At 36.3% G+C, this 20829-nt stretch overlaps 1 protein-coding gene across 1 annotated transcript in view; it reads left to right on the top strand.

Annotated features, from left to right (window-relative positions):
• The window catches only part of PDE10A (phosphodiesterase 10A), a 167048-nt gene that overhangs the window by 99846 nt on the left and 46373 nt on the right, over positions 1-20829 (top strand). Inside the window, exons 4-5 of the mRNA XM_058802226.1 lie at positions 9552-9672; positions 11546-11595. Coding sequence (XP_058658209.1) covers positions 9552-9672; positions 11546-11595 — 171 coding nt within the window. The remainder of the gene's footprint in view (positions 1-9551; positions 9673-11545; positions 11596-20829) is intronic.

The raw sequence follows: 20829 nt of genomic DNA, 5'->3' as shown, positions 1-20829 counted from the left end.
ATTCAAGCAGACATTTTCTCTATACATGATGTGCCATGGACTTAGAAGGCTGTTGAGAGTTTAAGTGAAAATTAGTGTGCTTTAATAATTCATTCGTTTTCAACATGGTTTTTGTTCAACCCTTGGTATGCTACTGTTATGACAGTGAACACCTTTTGTTGTAATGTGGAATTATTGTTATTAGTATATCTATATATATTGTTTTGATCTCAAAATAATGAAGGATCTGCCTAAAAATCTCAGAAGCTCTAATTATGTATGTGGGAAAGTTCCTTTTAATTGTCATTAATTTAGTAGATTAACATTTACCTAAACCTCTGTTAAACGGAATTACAGAATATATCTTGGTTACCACATCTGAGCTGTTTAAGGCAAAGAAAACAAGTTCTGAATGCCCAAGTCTGCCTTGCCAGTCACTCCCTGTGTCTCTCAGTCTGGTGTCAGCCATCTCAGCCCCTCAAAGTCATATCTTGTGGCTTAGGATTTCCTAAAGATGGATGGGCTGTCACTTGAAGCCCTGGAATCAGTAGGGTGCAGATGATACTTCAGATGTTCTTAAGTAAACATTCTTTCCCTTGTTTTTTTAGCCATCAATCATTGTGCACTTGGTATGTATACTGTGCTGCACTACTATTTGGTTTAGCTTTTTTAAAAGTAAAGTACTTAAAGGTACTTAGGAGTACACCATGCTACAAATTAACAGGCTGATTTGTTTGCTGTATTTTTGAGTAATGCCATATATAAAAACGTAGACCACTGTAACACATACTCGTTCTTCAGCAGCTCAAACTGATACCAGTTTAATTAAAATATGAACATAAATTAGAATTTAAATTAGGGAAGTTCTGTATGTGAGTAATGTTTTTCAGACAAAAAGACATGTTCACGCTGACTGAAAAATTATGAGTTTTGAAGTCATTAAGTGTCACATTTTTAATTCCTGAAAACATCTGCAAGAAACAGCTTGTATCATAGGGAAGGAAAAATTAAGGTTAGTGAAAGGAAATTTATTGCAGAACTAAATCACCGATTGCTTTAGCAATACTATGTTAGCTAGAAAATGAGGTAGGAATATATTTTAAAAAATCTTAAATTGTTGGAAGGTAATTTTAGTATTTTCAAGGGTTTCATGTCACAGTTTCACACTTTGAAAATTTAAGAAATTTTGAAATGTAAGTTTTGAAATCCTGTTGAATAGGAACTCCATCTTGAATATATTATTTTTAGCTTCTTAGTAGAAAATTAAAATAAAGTGGCAAACTTGGCTGTTGGCACTTGAAATGTTTGAAAGACGGGGAGAAGAGAAAGTAGGAGATAACAGGATAAAACTTCCACATAATTTAAATTTTTAGAATTGTAGAATAGAAAAAAAGAAAAAGTCAAAATTTATTATTTTTAATTCTGGTCTACTAATGACAATTTTGTCAATACTTTGATGTTCAGCAACTATTTGGGAAGATTTCCTTGTTTGGCCTGATATAGGATCTGAATGGTGGTGGAGGGGAATGATTTCCTGATTCCTGTGCACAGCTTTTGGCATAAGAGCAGCTCTGGTTACAAAATACCTCATGAGCATCTGTGACCAATGAACCTGTGAACTTTTTTCTGAGTACTAGTTTCCAGTGTTTATGAAATATATGTAACTGGGGACAGAATCTCCTTTTTGCATGATGTAGTATTGGGAACATCCTTGGAAATGCTGAGTTTCTTCTGCTCACTTATTGTGCAGATGTGTGTCAGCTGATCCCATCCATCCTAGCTGCACAAGTGGTTTTCTGGGCAGAGGGATTTCAGAAAGAAAACCAACTATTGAGCTACTTGGATGAAGAAAACTTTAACTGAATACTTTGCTATTTTCCTGCAAAAGAAACAAAAAGAGAGGAGTGTGAGTTTGAGCACTAAGTGCATATGTATTCATGCACATCTAGATTAAAGATGTAGTTCTCTGACATCATTAGTGAAAACAGTGTGCTTTGGAGACATGTTATTCTTTTCAGTTGGCAAAAATAACCCCATTCCTTGATGAACTATAGCCAGGATTCTGTTCTACGTGCTGCTAAGTTCCCCGTGATCACTGTGTGCTCTTTTGTACCTCAGGTTCTGAAGTTTAAGTGAAAATACTCAATGTTCCTGATACGATCACAGCAAAATTAGCTGTTCATTTTGCTTAATAACTTTCCATTCCCTGTTTACTTGAACAATACTTCCAGTGAAGTTGCCTTTTGGCAAGTACCTTTGCTTTGTAAACTCTGGCAATGCCAACAGCAATTCACTTTACAGAAGTTTACCATATAAACACCAGAAAATTATTACCTAGCAAGTGACTTGCTCATTTAGAGTACTTTATTCTTGGAAACAGGAATGATAGTTTAATCCTTTCCTTTCCCCTTTTTGGACTTGCAGCTTTTTGGCAGCTGCCTTGGCACCAGCCAGCACCCAGCACAGTATGTCACTGCCAATCACAGAATTAGCAAGTGTGTTTTCAGTAAATAGTTGCAGTAATTGCATGTATCTTCACTGTGTGACTGGTAATAAAGGTTTGGGCTCTCCATGACCCATTGGTAAAGCAAGCTCATTCCTTGTAGTATCTTATTAAAGATAGGATTTAACTATTTTCACGTTGTCCCAGAACTGAAAACAGATTAATAAAAAAGTTAGGGGAACTAGAACAAATATAAAAATATATAAAAAAATATATTTAGCCTTTAGAAGTGTTGCAAATGGCATTGCACCTATTGTCACGAGAAGATGCTTGTATAAGCCGATGTCTTTAAAAAGAAAACCTTGTGAATACTGTGGTAGTGATAAGCAACAGTGGTAGGAAAATGAAGTTTATTTTTAATGTTGTACATGGTGTCTTTAGAGTGCTTGCAAGTCAAGTATTAGGAGGGAATGTCATTTTATAAAAAGCTTTTTAAAAAGAGGAGCAGTATTCAGCCTTGTCAAGTTAAAGTGAAGCTCATTATGCTGTTTTATTATATAATCTGGAGTGGTGATATAATTGAGATATTCATGAAGCTTTATGAGCCTTACAGTTAATAACAGATTATATGGTTACTTCTATGTAATCATAATGTTCTTTTCTCATAAGTGAGGCCTTTGCTTTTTATGATGTATTTTTTCTATTGTGGAGCAATTTATTTCAGTGTTGCCATTTGGTAACAGGGAAGGAGCTGATGGGAAGGTTAGGATGGACGTCAGTGAGGGGGGGCTATGGGGCAAGTAGCTTCTTTTAGGAAAGGTGTTCACCATCTCTCCGAGGCTTGGAAATCAGCTAGATAAAAAGGCTGGGAAATGTGTGCCTTCAAAACTAGTGAGTTCTTTCTGTGCAGAGTAAGAAAGCTGGTTTGCATCATAATAGGGCCTGTGCTGCCAAATGTCATCTCGTATTTTCCCTTTCATTTTGTCATGAAGCTGTTTGATGAGTGAAGAAAAAAATTCGTAAATACCTGCGTATGGTGCTGCAATGCTAAACTTTATTTACCATGCAAGTTCCAACCCATGTCCTCTCCAGTCAAAACAAGAAGAATAGACGTCAGACAAATGCGTGTAGGAGCAGTTTTCTCTGAGGCTATGTACAACCATTAAAATTAATCACCTCAGCTAAGACTGCACTTTATAGTTGCTTGCTTTCCAGTATCCAAGTTTAAAGAAAACTGGTTACGTCACCCAAGCCCAGTTACCTCTTCTGATTTTTTTTTTTTTTTGAGTTTCCTCTCCAAGCTCATTGCTCCTCTGAAAGCCATCTCTGGACTGTAAGTTTGCTCACCACTTTCTTCAGTCCGAGGATTTCACATCCTTTGGCTCAGCATTTCCTCTTTGAAACAAGCAGTTTGATTAGCCTTTTGTAAGGTTGGGGGGGGTTTGTGTTTTTTAACTCTTTTATTTAATGAAGTGCAGATCCATATTTTTGTTGCTTCACATGTCCAGTTTATATATGTTTACAGTGTTATTTGAATGTAATTATCTTGTGGTTATCTATGCCCCAAAATGACAAACACCAATTTCCATGCAAGATGGGAACTAGCCATCAGTGCAGATAATGCAAAATACTGCAGCCAGTGAAAGACAAGGCCTAGAAAAGATAGTAACACACATGAACATACACGGCAAAAATGTACACAACCTATCTCACTACACTTAAAAATGACCTGAATAAATTTTACTGTTGATTTAATTAAATAGGTTGACCTTTTTTTTTAATGTTGTCTTATTTTCCCCCTGCAGCTGTTTCTTTCTTTATACCCCCTGGTCATTAGAAGTGCAATAACATTACTATAACTAAATTAAGTTCTTAAATTTAAAGAAGTAGGTGATTGTTGTGATACAGGTCTGGCCTTCTTTGTTTCTACACTAGATGTCTGAATACTCATTGTGATAAAGTGTAGTGACACATGGAATGAATATTTTAAGTGCTTTTAAACCAAATGTCTCCTACAGGGCTGCCTTTGTCTTCAGGGGACTGGGTTTAGTCACCAGTATGTTCCTTTCTAGTTATGCAGTCTTTGTGAGGAAGAAAAAAAAGGGAAACATAAAAGAATATTCTTCAGTTTAAAAAAAAAAAAAAAAAAAACAAAACAGTGTGTGGGTAAATAAGGTAATAGTGCCAAAATTCTTAAATATAGTATTTCTTTAGAAAATATGCAAGTAATTGAGTATTGATTATCTTTCTAGAAGATAAGTTATGAATGCAACTGGAAAATTATATAGAGCAAGTCTCTTAAATCAGGATGGTAACTGTGCATATGGGATTTTTCATAATGCTACCCAAGAGAAGGAAAAGCTGATTTCTTTCAGAAAAATATTTTTGTTTATTTACTTCTTTTTTGACAACAATTTTTTTTGAGAAGTACAGAAGTGTTGCTTTTGGGAAATTGTTTTTATTATGCAAGTATCGATGGCCCAGAGAACTTAGGTATGTAAGACCTGTCATTTTATACATCTGGTAAAGTATGAAAATACCTAGTGTGAAATATTTCAGACTGGCATGTCAATCAAATGTTAATTCAGACCATTAAGACTTCAAACAAGTGTTCTTTTTATTTTTTTTTTTAATTTGGAGGCTTTTTTTAGTTCATTTTTAAATTCCTTCCCTGATGACTCCTGTTGCCAGGACTATAGTTTTATAGGAAAGAAAACTTGTGTTGGCTGGAAGTTTATGAGGAGATTTTGGTTGTTTTTGGTTCAGCAGCTGGCCTATATTCTGTAGTGTGCTGATAGAGAAGAGAGGAGCTGTCAGTTTTAAAGATGACTGAAGAACCTTGGGTGAAATCCAGTCCCTGCCTAAGGACATTCTTTTGTGTAAAATGTTGCACAGAATTACTTGAATTCATTATCTGCGAGTTTTGATGATGCCATTGACAGTTTAATTTAGGTGGTTTGAACAAGCTGGTTATCTAAAATACTAACTGATGTAACCAGATAGACCCAAGAGTTAAAAAACACCTGTTCTCTATGTACAATGACCCTGGCCTATGTTCATCCTTTATTCTTAGTGATTTCACACTGTTTAACAACTGAGGTTCCTTCCAAGAAGCCCTGTTTGACCCAAAAGATTCTATTCCTGGTCCAGGAATTCCTTCTTACCTGGACAGTTGAGTTCATTTTTTCTTTCCTAATAATGTCATTTTGATCTCATAAAGTGTGTTTGTTGTTAGTTTTTTGAGGCTGTTTTTGTTGCTGTTTTGTGGTTTGCTTGTTTGTGTTTTTGTGGTTTTGGTGAGGTTTCTTTTTTTTTTCTTTTTTTTTTCTTTTTTTTTTTGGAATAATGTCATATTGTTTGAGATGTTTCGATGTTTCTCTTTGGTTTGTTGGTTTTTTTGTTTTTTCTTTCTCAAGTTCGCCTCCATCTGTCCATGTTGTGGCCCCCTGTGACACCTCTGGAGCGCCTTGCAGTTGGATACAACTGCTGCATTAATGAAGGCTTTTTGTTGCAGCAAAGGGACTTTTTCTTTCCTGCAAAAGCATAAAATGCCTGTGGCACAGCTGCACTATGAGCATCAAAGCATGAAAATAATCCTAATTTCATTTTGTTTTTTACTTTAGATATTATATTGTGTACTTGAATATTAGTTTCTCCATGTCTCTGAATTGTTTAGAATGAATACTTAAAATTCATCTTACTCTACATTAGTTCAGTATCTCCTTTTTTCAGCGTTTGTTCCAAGCCTCCTTGTGTAGTTCTAAGGCACAAAACAATTCTGAAATTACCTGTCATGGGTTGTTGTCTTCTATTGCACAGAAAATATTGTAAAGACTAAGAACCGTATACATATTTTTACATAAATCCTGTAAAAACAAACTTATTTTATATTTATTAATTTTATTTTGAATATTTATAACACAATTTCCCTTTTTAATTGTTAGTCCATTTTCATAGCTTTAAAATATACACAGCTACTAGAAATATTATGCTGGTATGATAGTGCTAAACTAGTTTTTAGTCTAATTGAATTATTTTATGTAATGTCATTGGAATTCAGAATTTTACAGTAAGTATACCAAAATACTTATGGACACTGAATCTTAAATAGAAGGAAATCAGCAATGGGAAAAATTAATTAAGGAAAAAGTTGATGAGCATTAATAATGTTTAAATTTCAAATTAAGAAATGCTGCTTACTACATATAATAGTGTATATATGTAATAAATACTTCTTTTCCATCAAGTGTGTTGAATTTTTTTGATGAGTTGCTTTCTCAAAGTAAGTTTTACGCCAAATATGCACAAGTCTGTGTTAGCAACCACATTGGGCAGTGCTTGTACCAGAGTTTCCAGATGACTTAGTGTTTAAATACATGGTTTCATAAAGACTCTTGTGGCTTTTCAACCACGTAGTTATAGTTATCCAATATAAAATGCCTAGAACCTAATAAAAAACTCTTTGACTGTACTGTAATGAAAGGAAAATCATTTTGCAGCATGACGGAGTGAATCTTTGTTGATGATTGATCTAAGAATTACTTAATTGTGCCTCTGGACAAGCTGTACTCATCTGGGCAGCTGTGGGTGTGCAGATGGTCAGTGCCAGACGCGTGCCACGTAACAGCGGCCGGCGTTACGCAGCTGCCTCCCTTCCGTGACACGAGTGCTTTGCCCTGCTTACCAAACGTTTGCAAGCATATGTGGCAGAGGTGAGGATAAAGGGCACCCAGCTATTATGTAATTACTATGCAGGTTGAACTGCTGCTTGATTAGAGGGAAAGCAGTTATTCTGCCGTGGCTCATTTTGATGATGCGTTCTCTTAACGTATTAGCTTTAACCTTTGAGAATTTGATTTAAATCCTGACTGTGCGTCACAGGCGAAAAGATGTGTATTCATTTCCAAGTTCTGAGAAGGCATTTTTCCACATGATAAAGTGCATGTGTGCTTGATTAGCTGTTGTTGCTTTAGGGTATGTGGCTACACATACTTTTGCAGACTGGGGTTAGCACATCTGAATAGTGTACACTCTTGTTCACCATATTCCTGCTTTACAGCTACTTATGGCTACAGATTGTAAGTATAAAAGCTCCACTTGCATGAGACTATGCTATTGTTTTCTCCCTTTGAATAATAATCATACAGGAGTAATGTGGGACACAACAGAGGGCAGGCAGTGGAAGCTTGCCAGCTGCCATATGGTGCTAATATTGGCGGGGGCATGCTGTATTGTAAACTCAAGACCTGCAGTAGTTTATGCATTTATGCAGTGTAACCTTACATCGCTGTCAAAATGTATAACCATTGCATCATTTTACAGAAGGAATTATGAAGTGTCAGGTTTGATACACATTGAGAGTATTTGGACAGCCTAGGACTTAAATGTTCTAATATGCCCATGTGGAGCAGTAGATTAATAGATTAAGAAGAGGTCATAGCAAAGATTGTATATTCTCAGGAACCATTTTCAAGTCAAGATTAATATCTGCTGAATTTACAAAATGTATCCTCTGTATTCCTGACATAGTGTGTTGTATGCATGAAAATAAGAGGGGGAATGAAAGTCATATAATGAAATATATCGTATGAGTTATGTGTTAATCCATCAGTAATTGTCACATGTGGAGGTTTACCCACATTTACAGGCAGAGAAGATATTGAGCAGTTACACATATGCACATAAACGTTGGAGTGGTAGTGGGCTAGACTGTGATACTCTGAACATTTATGGTATTTTCCATTGTAGTTTATATTAGTATGATCTATATTAAACTTGGCTTTGAAGTATGAATGAGCACAAGAGTAAGCCTTGGTCTTTCAAGCAACATTAATTTGTCTAAATATCACCAGCTTAATTTTTAGTTTAAGCAATGTAATTTACTGCATCATGGAGTTCAGTAAGTAATTGACCATATTACTTTATTCAGTTTCCACATTACCAGTTTTGGGCAGGGTAATGAATCTTTACTTAGTGCCAAGTATTGCTTCCTGTGAAATGATTGTTCGTGATGCTGTTATGCTACATATACACATATAGTGCTGTTTTTAACAGTCCTTCAGAACTTGGGAAATGGATAAACAAATGCAGCTGGGCCCCTGAAGGGAGGCTGCATCTCCTTTCCTGTGAGATTTTAACCATATCGTGCTGTTCCATCATACCAGCAATCAGCACCCCATGGCTCCCATCTAAATATCCTAACTGATTTGTAATCTACCAGCAGATTTGATTTGTGTCTGCCATCATCAGTTGAAACAAATGCCTATGAAGCCACAGCGGCTGGCGGTATTTTGACTTGTGATTTTTGTCCTTCACTTGGTTGATGTTAATTGCTTCTGTATTTGAAAGGCTGAGCTTCCTGAGCTATCACCACCTGAAAGCTCTGGTGCTTGGCACAGTTCTGTCATTTGGCACATGAATCTGAGGTGGAAGATGCTAGCTAAGGCACTTGCTTGCTTCCTTTCCTGGTGAACTAGGAGCTTAAAAGGAAGGAGTTGAAGTCTACTATGAATGTAACAGTCTGGTCAGAGAGAGGGAAAGCTAGATAGCTTTCCCATGAATTGGTCTGAGAGAGCTGGAGAGAAAGAATTGTGAACAATCTGCAGGTGTTTTGTGATAAGCTGTTTTGCCCGTAAGGTTGTTTACAAATGGGTGGTTTCCTAATTAACCAATGGGGATGGTGCTTTGATTAAAGAACCAATCAGGTCCACCTGTAGCAAACTAGAGTATAAAAAGAAATGGATTTCCTAACAAAGTGAATTAGCCTTCTTCTGACTCTTTTTGGAGTTTGTGTTAACTCTGACTCAGTGATGACAGTCTACTTACTTGATAATTGTCATGTCTCTCATTTTCTTTAGATGTTGTTCATGACCCTGGCTCAGTTTAGGTGATTATTAATTGTTGAGTGGTGTTCTCAATGTGCTTTGAACAAATGTTTAATTAACAGAGGGTGGAGTGCTATGCCTCTTGTTTAGAGGTGACCTTGCTCTTCAGGTAGCTGGATTAGGACAGCTCTACTTGGCTCAGTACTGAAATCTTAACATATTATTTTTAATGAATTTGTATGTTTCTAACCTGCAAAATGCATCTCAGTTATTCTAAAATGTTCTTCTCATCTTTGCTCCCATAGTACCAGGATACGAATATGCAAGGCGTAGTGTATGAATTGAACAGCTACATAGAGCAGCGTCTGGATACAGGAGGAGATAACCAACTGCTTCTGTATGAACTGAGCAGCATCATTAAAATAGGTAAGAAGGAGAATCAGGTGTCTCTGAGCTGTTACTCAGCATCAGTGCACAGCACATTTCTTACGTGGTTTAATTAATAAAGACAGGTACTTAGGGATAACGGTGTTCCCACTGGATGTTCTCTCAGTGTGAACTACTTCACCTTCTGTCCCTCAGTGAATCCCTAGCTGCACTGAAGTGAATTTCATCTGTGGAGAGAGTTGCATATCCTATTGTGATATTAGAGTCTCGTGTTAAATGAACCAAAGAATCTGTTCTGGTTATGATGGTGTTGCAATTTCAGTAGTGAAAGTAAGAAAATAAAAGTCTATCAGTAATATCACTGCATATTTAAATTCCTTTTGAAACAATTGAAATGCCACTGGAAGAAGGCATATCTTTTATGTGATCTCAAATTCAGTTGTTTAACTATTTTTCCTATCAGGTGTAAGTACCTTATGTGGTAAGAAAATACTGCATATTATCAAAAGTTAAAAATTAAAAACAAAAAAAAACACTCAATAACAATACAAGTGTAATTTGGCTTCTTTTTAGCCAGAGTAGATGTACTCAGACTTCAATTAGAAGTGTCACGATAGATTTCAGTCAGCTCTTTAGAAAGGTTTTACTGTCCCAGCTGCTTCATAATTTTGTACCGATGGGTAATAGTATTGGTTTATATATATGATGTTTTAAAATAACCTTTTCTCTGCAAAATCTGCTGATTTTGCTTAGGCTACTATTTGGATATTGATGTCCAACTCACAGCAAAACAAATTTGTTAAGAAACAGCAAGTGAGACTGGACCATACAGAGTGCTTATGTATTACATTTTTTTTTCCTTTTGAATAGCAGATGGGAGGGCTTTTTATATATTATTTCCTTTACAGTACTCATTTGACTTGTAGGTACTTATGTACTACAGCTGAAGGATTTAAAATCTGAATGCAAATTACTCTGCCCTCAACTCTTAATAATGCTGCACAGTTGACAATGAGCAAGTAACTACACAGTGGAACTTTTTTCCTTTGGTCAAAGAAATTAAGAAAGCCATTTGATTTGTTTGCACACAAGTAAAATGTTTTCCACTGAAATGTACTAAAAAGGTTTTTGAGTTCATTCATAAAATAATAGGTACCAGATAAGTCTGTTTACTCTCTTTTTAGAATGTTTATGAACTTTTGGAAAGACACATGATCCAAACCTGTTGCGTAGAGCAGGCTGAGAAACATTTTCTGCTATGTACTGTTCTGATTTTGAGGATAAGTTATGATGGTTGGTTGACTCTAAGCTTTTGAGAGTTTAAGGAACTTGACTTTACCCTGTTTCATACCACACTCTTAATTTGGCAGCAATCTATGAAGTATAAACTTTCTGATGAGTGTCACTATTTTTAATATGGGCTAGGTGCAGAAAATAGAAGCAGTTTGTTTGGAAACACATTTTTATGGCAGTATTTGTAACTCCTCATTTTCCCATGATTTTCTCTCTTAAGGCAAGGACAAATATAGCTTAACATTTACAATTAGCATTTATTTTACTCATAAAAATTGCAGTGGTATCTGACAGATTATATTGTAAATACACTTTTTAACGGTACATCTAGTGTTTGGATTCATTTGCTTTTACAGACATTAGGCCTTGGAGTATAGATGTATGAAGAAGTTGTTTCTAATTATCTTTTAAAATGCTGTAAATGGCAATGAAGAAAGCAAAAACCTCTAACTTTATAGACTCGTAGAAGTTTTAGGAGACACAGCAGAAGATCTTAATCTTTTGAATGGTAGATGTTTGTCCTAAGTGGAATTGAATCTGTGGTTTCACCTCAAAGATGTTGCCTAAGTTTGATTTATCCCTGTGAGTACAATTATTTCTTTTGTTATTGCTTTGACAGCTACAAAAGCTGATGGATTTGCACTATATTTCCTGGGAGAATGCAATAATGTAAGTATACTGGATTAAAATGCTGCTTTTCTGTACCATCACAAGTATGTTTTCTAATATAATAATGGTGGTAATGAAAAAAATATTCTCTCCATTTAGATCCTTGGTCTTTTTGGGGTTTTTTTTAAGATTTGGCAATAATGCTATTGTTTCTCTGACTCTGGAAGCTTAACTTGTGATTTAACCCTATTATAAATTGTCTTTAAGAAACAGAAAACTTTACTTGGATTTAATGTCTGCATAGCCTTTTCTTTGCATCTAGTTATCTCTCTGATTTTTTTAGATGTTAATTGTCAGCTGCCACTTGATAGTGAAGTGATGTAGGTTCTGGTTGGCATAAAATAAAAATTTAAAAATTAGTAATTCAGTTGCTTTCTGATGTAATAATTCAAACAACAGCGAGCCCAATATTTGTTCTTTTGTTATTTGAATGTTAGAATACCTTGCATCTTTTTTTATCCAGTTGGATTTGTACAGTTAGCATAATACGAGACTTTGTAATTTCTTTGAATGGCTATCAGAAGGAAATTTGGTGTAGTACTTCAGTTAGTTCCCTCAAATTAAAAATCAGAATTTGTTGGAAATTTTGTCTTTCATTGGTTCAAGAAACAAGCAGTGATTAGGGAGGAAAATTTTTTTTCTCGTCTTATTTTTTCCTTACTTTACGCAGTCAGTTTTGATAGCTTATTCTTCTATAGTCCATTAGCCAATTTCCTTTGCATGTTGTGCAATATTTGGATTCAGAAAAAAACTGTGAAAGTTACTGTTTTGAAGTAGTGGTAACAGAATTGAAGATGTACAAACCTGCAAGTAATTTTATATGGAAGAAGGCCCATACAGAAATTTCCTATACGAAATGGAAATGAAGTTTTGCATTTTTTGTGATATAACTGTTTCACATAATAAAGATAACCCACTTTATTATTCAAAGAAATCTTTCTTCTCTCAATGGCTTCTGCTAAGCAAATGAATAGCATATATTTTTAAATAACTCGCTGAGATGTATGATTTAAGAAACATGTTGTTCATCAGTTTGAGTGCCGTCTTTGGTTCTTATTAGTAGGTGTCAGCATTCATTGTCATGGGTAGGGGTAATAGAAGCAGTCACTCAAAATTTCCCTCCTGCTGCCAGAGGCAGGAACCTGCAGGAAGTTCAGCCTCCATCCCAAATGCACAGCTCTCGACAGCTTTGGTGGCAGTGGCTGCCTGCCAGCTGAGCATGCTCATCTCTGAATGCTTTCTAAAAGATTACAGTAAAATTAACTTTACTGCTTGAGACAAGGAGAATTTTTGCTATGGTGAGGTTTTTCCTATTAGATTAGTATGGCATAATATGGGATTACTCACAGCCTTTTTGAGTTGAGGCTCAAAAAGGGCCTGGGTACTACATGACCTTCTGCTTTTTCTTTTTTTTTTTTTAATAACATATTGGGCAGATGAATCTATTTGCTTCCCAGTATTCCAGTACAACTCTTTCCTGAAAAAAAGCTCCAACCACTAAAAACACACATTGACTTTATTAACCACTGCTATGTAGCTGCATCACCCAAAATGGAATGTTCTTCATGTAGTTATTATAGGGACTGATCCCAAGTCCTTTGAAGTTAGTGTGAGATTTTCCATTCACTTTAGCGGGCTTTGGGCCAAACTCGTGTTTGTAGTCTTGTAGCTAAATGGCAATGCATTAGCCTATTTCTTATAATAAATTGTCATTGTAAATTAATTTGGGTAGCCTTTGTCTCTGGAATATTTAATTTAAAGGATGTATCCAAGTGAGATTAGCCATTGCCCAGCAAGCACTGGCAATGAGGTTTTATTTGTTTTTATTAAATGTCTTTTTAAAATGGGAACAGAAAGATTCTGCATAGCAAAATCAGGAACGAGCTAATTCTTTAAGCTGAAATTAAAAAAAAAAAAAAAAAACAAAACCAAAAAACTTTTGATTTGCCTGCATGGAGTATTTGCTGAATATCTATGGCCATGTGTTGAAGAATAGTATTTACCTTATGCTGGCTTAAGATTTTGGTGGTAGATATGGGACTTGAATTTTGCAAATTTGGCAGAATCCTTCCTCTACCCTCATCACCACCCCCTGACCCTATCCCCCCAATTTAGCATTGGGCTTTTTGTTCATTAGCTTAGAAAATATCTGCTTGTTATCCAGCTAGGAATGTGTGTCTGTGTGTGTGTGTATGTCTTTTTGGGAATCAAGTTTTGGGATGGGAGTGTGTAAAAATGGAGCAATCCTATTAACAAGTAGATAACTGCTTTCAAATGGTTTTCTAATATTTAGTGATGCATGTGTTCTGACAATATTCTCTAAGGGAATTTATGACCAAACCTCAAGCATAAGCACTAACTCTACTTCATTGCAGTTCCTGCTTTAAATGTGTATAGGTATACTTTTGCTTGTTTAAATTAATCCAGATTTGCGATTTTTGGTTTATGTTAATCTTATCAAAGGAGAATTTTTGCAATATGAGATATCCTTAACTACCTTTAGCCTGGATTAAACAGTGAGTTTCTAATTAGGATAGAAGATAATTTTCATTTTACAGAAATGCTTAATTTTTGAAAAATGAAAACTAGTAAATGATTACTACATATTTTGTGCTATTCTTTCTTAATATTCTTAATATTAAGAAAATAGCCATATCATTGCCAATTGCTTTTTTAATGGATTATTAAGAGTGCACACTAAATCATTCTTTGGTGCCATATTTAATATAGGCAGAATTTTCTTTACATGAAAATTACATTAGTACTGAAAGAAAATTCATCTAGTTTGAGAAAAAGCCGTAGATTAGCCAGTCCCTTTCTTTTTGCAAAACATAGATGATACAATTGCCTTTAAAGGAGGACAGTGCTTTAGAAAACAATCATTGGAGTTTAATGGCACAAAAGTAAGTTTGTAAAAATATCTGTCCATATAAAAAGTTTTTTTACAGCCTTATTTTCTTTCTCTCTATTGAAGTTTACATACTATATTAGAGTTGGAAAGCAGCATAAGGACTAAATAACTTCTAGCTGATAGTTCAGGTTGAATGCCTTCAGGATATTGACTTGAGTGAATTTGCCTGAAATAGAAGATGCCACATCAATTGCAGATTCCGGTGCATTTTTTAATGCAAGTAATACTCAGAATTGGTGCCAGAATGATTCCAGTGTGGATAGTTAAATTATTTTAGCATCCTTCTGGGTGTTCAAATTACTTGAAAGCACTACCACTCGATGCAGTCCTAACTGAGAGTGTTCTGATGGTGATTCTGTTTTTCAAATGATTGCCCTCTAGCAGGTGAGCACTCTTGCATGCCCAGCTCCTTCCTTCCCTGTGAAGTTGCCCAGTGTTTCAGAATCTGGTTCTGCCTGTGCTGTGTATGTGCTAGAATGAATTGCAAAGTACTTGTGCTAAAAACAGTAGAGCTTCCACATCTGGGTCATAATCTGAACAGACCTGGGCCCATACTGCCTCTGGTTTTTGAACTTCCTTCATATCTAAGGGATTATCCGTGTCCATGGGTTAGTGTAGTTATGCAAATAAAGTTGGGTTTTTTTCAGGTACATAGCAGCTGTTTTACAAATTCTAAATACTGGAGAACAGAAACACTTCCAAATCAAACAGGAATGTTTCACAACTCTCCAGCAAAGGACATTTTCTTTTTTGTTTTTATGGGGATGAATGAACAACAGTTCATAATTCTGCTGTTATGACCTTGATTAAGTATCATCTTCAAACATGTCTTAAAGGATTTACTGAAATCCTCATATTGGGTACCGTGTGTGTAAATCAATTGCCTAAGTATCATGCTAGCTGGGCATTTAAGTCCATAAGCTGACATCTTTACAAGGCACTATTTCAAAAATACTTATCACAGTTACAGAGTTCCTAATGTATTACTACATTAATCAATTCTTCAGATACTTCTTGTTTATAGTCCTTACTTGTATGAGTAATTTGCCTTATGATTACACCGTGATTCCTACATAAAGATGTATGTCTTCATGTTTAACAGGCATCCACTTAAAGCAACTTTTACTCGGTCTTGTGTTGCTTAGTTCCTGAAACTGCAAATTGTGTTGACAAACAGATTATCCTCGCTTCAGACAGAAGTTTCCAATAGCTTTATTGTAAGAAATAATTATGCGAGGCCACAAATATGTGCACATACTCTGTGCTTCAGGGTGTATTTTATTAAGCCATTCTTTAATTTCTAGTCATGCAAAAGTTGTTGCTGCTTGATGTGTATGCAGTGCCACCTAGTGAGTTTATGAGGTGGGTGATTTGAATTAAGAACACCGGAAAAACCCTGTACTGCCTGCTATCTCTGGTTTTTGAATGCATAGACATCTTCTCTGAAATTTGAGTCTTTTAGACATGTTTCCGGGTGAAATCCTTCTAGTTGCAAGTCAATTCAGGAAACTTTGGTCTATATCCTTGAATCAGTTCTAAGACCATGGGGTTCTTTTATATGTAAAGTGGAAGAAATCTGTTGCTTTCTTATTTGCCAGTGAATAGTGATACTCAGTGGAGAGTGAAAGCTCTTGTTTAGGTGCAGTGTTAGAGTTTAAATTTGAGTCAATAAATTGTCAAGCTGAAAGAAATAAATAACTGTCACAATGTATCTTAGGGAAATTTTGGTCTTGTTTAATTTAATATTCAGGATTTGTGGAATGTGTTCATGATGAAAGTATGATAGAATATCCTGAGTTGGAAGGCACCCATCAGGATCATTGAAATCCAGTTCCTGGCCTGCACAGGACACCACAAGAACTGGTCTGTGCCTGAGAGCATTGTCCTGAACTCTGCCAGGCTGGTGCTGTGACCACTTCCCTGGGGTGCTGTTCCAGTGCCCAACCACCCTCTGGTTAAAGAACCTTATCATAATAGCCAACCTAAACCTTCCCTGACACAGCTTCAGGCCATTTCCCCAGGTCCTGTCACTGTCACCTCAGAGCAGAGATCAGTGCCTGCCCCTCCTGTTCCCCTCACAAGGAAGCTGGAACTGCAGTGAGCTCTGCCCTCAGTCTCCCCCATGCTGAACAGACCAAGTGACCTCAGCTGCTCCTCAAGGCTCTTCATCATCACTTTTGCTGTGGTTTGGACATTCTCTGAGACCTTAATGTCTTTTTTGCATTGTGTCACCCAACACTACCCCCAGCACTCGAGGTGAGGCTGCCCCAGCTCAGAGCAGAGCAGCACAATCCCCTCCCTTGCCCTGCTGGTGATGCTGTGCCTGATGCCCCCAGGACAGGGCTGGCCCTCTTGGGTGCCAGGGCACTGCTGAGTCAGGTTCAACTTGCCACTGACCAGGACCCCCAGGTCCCTTTCTGTGGTGCTGCTCTCCAGCATCTCCATTCCCCAGTTTGTGCATACATGAGTATATGCTATAGGTAGAATGTAGAAATTGCTAGAAAACTAGATAGAGTCCAGGTGTTTGTGTTTCACTATCAGAATGGGAGGTGGTTTTGCATAAATCTGCAGAGATTTATTCAGGTATCTGGTTTTGCTTACTGTATTCATTAATGCACAGGTAAAGAAAGAATATAGGACTGCAGATATGTTTGTATGTTTGATTTCAAAATGGGTTTTGGAAAATGATCAGAAGAAACCAGACAATGATTCAGCTAAGTGCTTGGCTTTCCACATATTGCCTCTGTGTGGGGCAGTTGATGACTCTGAGAAAGATTCTAGTGTTGTCAGTGAATTTGAAGGTAAAAATAAGTCTGCAATAATCATTGCTGTAATAAAAAGTACACTTTTGTATGTATCACAAACAGAACTCTAGTCCTAATGTATTTTTTCCTTTTTCTCTCTCCACTGCTAAAGCCTCAGATGGAATAAAACATTTAAACACAGCACTTTAAGAAAAAATAGAATTGGAGGAGCTGAAGTGAGTTCAGGAGAGAGCAGAGACAATGGTCAGGAAACAAAAGTGGTTTTGCATAGTCTAAAGAAAAGAAAGTTGAGACATGAAGATATGCTTGAATAAGGCAGAGAGGAAGGGAATCATCTCCAATACCTATAGTGTGTAGGGCAAGAAGCAGTGTGCTTGACTTGGCATTGGGAAAACTTCCTCAGCTGTGGCTGTAAGGAAGCATGACAGTCTGTTCCTTGTGCAAACTCAGGGATCCTCATCCCTGGAGGAGTGTTTGGGACCTGTTCTGCCAAATGTCTTAGAGAAAAATGCTTAGCTGACCATGCCTTAAAATGGAAGGGATAGGAGGGAGGCATATCAACTTGATTTTCTGTGTCAATGAACTTCTATAACTCTTATGGTGCTTTTCTTGTGTAAATCAACTGGAAAGTTTCCAGGACTTAAGTGCAGTTAAAAATTGATACTATTCAGAAAGGTGAAGACATAACCTTCCTGCCAAAAACAAAAGAAAAACACCAACTGTTAGTAGTTCTATAGTAAGTGCACCACCTTCATTTCACTAATATCCAACATTTGTGCATATGATGTGGCTTAAAATTGCAAATCTCCTGTAATACACTGTGTTATATTGCAAAGGAAACAAGTTTTTTATAAACAATGGTGGTAGTTGCTGGTGTTTTTATCTGGTGTCTTCTTTTATCTCCGTGTGCCTCCCTCGTACAGTCAGACTGTGGCACTTGTGCTTAAACCCATAATTTCCTAGAGCTCTTTAAGCTTTTTGCATGACAGTGTTGGGCTCCTACTTCAAATATGCCACATAACAAATGCAAGCGGCTTGGCTGTAAATAATTTCCAAATTAAATCATGTTAGTTTGTTTTTCTTGGTCATATTTGCCTATTATGTTGAGTTTTATTCTTGCTAAAAATCCAGGCCTTAGGACACAGTTTTTGTAAATATCTGCAGATAATTTTATTGCTCGGTTGTGTGGTCTTACATTTAAGTTGTCCTTTACCAAGAGTAAAAATCTATTGCTGTTATTGAACAGAAACAGATGTGAGCACCGAAGGCCATTAAACTCACTTAATATCAGGTTGATCAATTTCCATTTTCTCTTTAATTTTTTCTTTCCCCCAAGCATCAAATCACATAGCAATGCTTTAGTATAAAGGCTTTCATTTAATGTCAGTTGAATATTAAATGATTTCCCATGAAGCATTTTAGGACCAGTTTTATTAGCAGATTGTCCTGAGGAATAAACTAGATCAAAATCCAGTCACCTGTACCACCAAAATAGTTTGTTAGCAGAATGCTTGTCTCATGTGTACTCATCCTTCATTTTAATCATTAAAATGTCTGGTTCTTATCCAAACTGCTTTTCTACAAGGAGCTTTTAGAAAAATTGGTTTGTGATTGTCATTTGGTTAGTTATGAGTAGTTACATGAAAAGAAGAAGTAACTGTTTGTGAAATGATGATGATGATGAATACATGTTTGCAGTTTAATTCTAATCCTGACAAACTTTATGTAGTTGGTTGAATGGTTTCTGGGTTTTGTGAGATAGGATTTGGTGTTGGATTCCAACAAGCTGCATACCAACAGTGGCTAGGAAAAGAGCATCAATTATACTGGTGGTTGTCATCTTCATCAGAAGAGCCCAAGATGGAAATCACTGAAAACTGCAGTTTTCTTACTTAGTGCTGTAACAATATCTGTCAAGAGTTGCGGATGCTATTGTGTTATGAGACTTGCTGCTACTACTCATGTTTTCTTTTACTGGGATTTTAATCTGCTGTCTCTGTCAAGCATTAGATTTTCACTGGAGAAACCAACAATGGGGCCAAGTTACGCCAGTATGACAAGATGAACATGAGTAATTCTTCATATGCATGCTCTTAGCTGTTAGAGATGAGGAGTAAAGAAGGCTTTTTCAGCCACAGTAAGACATTCAAGATAAATTACTTAATAATGTTACTAGACTGAGTGCATAGTACCAAGGAAAGAGCACCAAACCCATGGTATTATGGCTCATTGAGTATATTCTGATCTTGTTATGTCTCTGAAAGCCAAGTTTATTTGTGAATTGAGGATGTTTTCATCTTTATATCCCTCAAGAAACAGTTATAGTACATCATTCTGCATTCCTGTATACTGGCAGGCTTGTATATACATTAGTATTTTTAAAATATATTAGAGACAACAATATGTTACCTATACCTAGAGTGCCTAAGAAACATGGCTCATAGAATAGAATCAATAGAATGTTTTAAGTTGGAAAAAACTCTGAGATCATTGAATCCTTCAACTATATAGCCTAATACCACCAAGATGAAATGGTGAATTTTGCAACATTTGTCTGTGTTCACCAGTGTTTAAACATTTGTTAAGGTCACAATTTCTTTTGGACTTTCTGTTTTGCTTCAGTTTGCTTTTTTAACAACCTCTTGATCTCTGTGTTTATGATAGGTCATTAGTGGGTTCCAAACCACACTGTTACATCCATCAAAATTAATAGGAGATTTTTTTGGCTGTGGACTTAATAGAAGTGAATTAAGTGACTAAACAATGAGGGGAGGAGTAATTTCAAAGATTTTAGGCCCACTTAGAGCAATCTGTCCTGTCACAGGTGGAAGAAAAGAAAGAATCTCATGTGCTCTAGGGTTTCAACAAGTTACAGGAAGTTCTTGATGTCAAACTTTAGTGTTCCCCTGCCTACTACATTTAAAGAAGTCCATCACCATATGGAACTTATTGGGAGAATATTTTTAATAGGATAGTTAAGACTGATGTAGAAAAGGAGGTTCTGTCTTTGTCTGGAAGGAGGGTAAACAGGTCAAAATTGGGAATTAGAGAGTCCTGTGGACTGCCAGGTGCCAGAATGCCTGAACGTGTAAGCTTCCAGAGAATTCTCTCTCCAAGCCAATGTTTGTCCTTTTGGTAGTTTTTCAGATCCAGACTGAATCTCCCATTTTGGTTGCCTTCTCTCTCATCAGCAGAAGACATACCTAATGCTCTTTCTACAGTAGTTATCTTTTAGTATTTAACTTTTGCCTGGAGAGAGACCGTGACATAGCATTATCAGTAAAGAGCTATTTGTATTTATCCCTTTCTGATACTGACTTAGAGGCTCACTGCAAGTGATAGCAGCAAAAGAGTCTGTGAGCAGTGCACAAATGTCCTGCTGTCTCCTTTTACTGCATTGTGAGTTATCAGTATAGTATTTGGGAAATCAGGGGCCCTAATATTCTCATATTTCCTTTTTTATTGACTATATATTGGTTAACTTGTGGATGAAGATCCACTTGTTTCTTATTTTGATTATTAATCATTGTTTATTATCATTACCAGAAACACAAACTG

Source organism: Ammospiza caudacuta, chromosome 3, assembly GCF_027887145.1.
Source record: "Ammospiza caudacuta isolate bAmmCau1 chromosome 3, bAmmCau1.pri, whole genome shotgun sequence".
Classification (NCBI taxonomy): domain Eukaryota; kingdom Metazoa; phylum Chordata; class Aves; order Passeriformes; family Passerellidae; genus Ammospiza; species Ammospiza caudacuta.
Note: the sequence above shows the minus strand (reverse complement) of the source record. Positions and strands in the feature narration are given on the sequence as shown.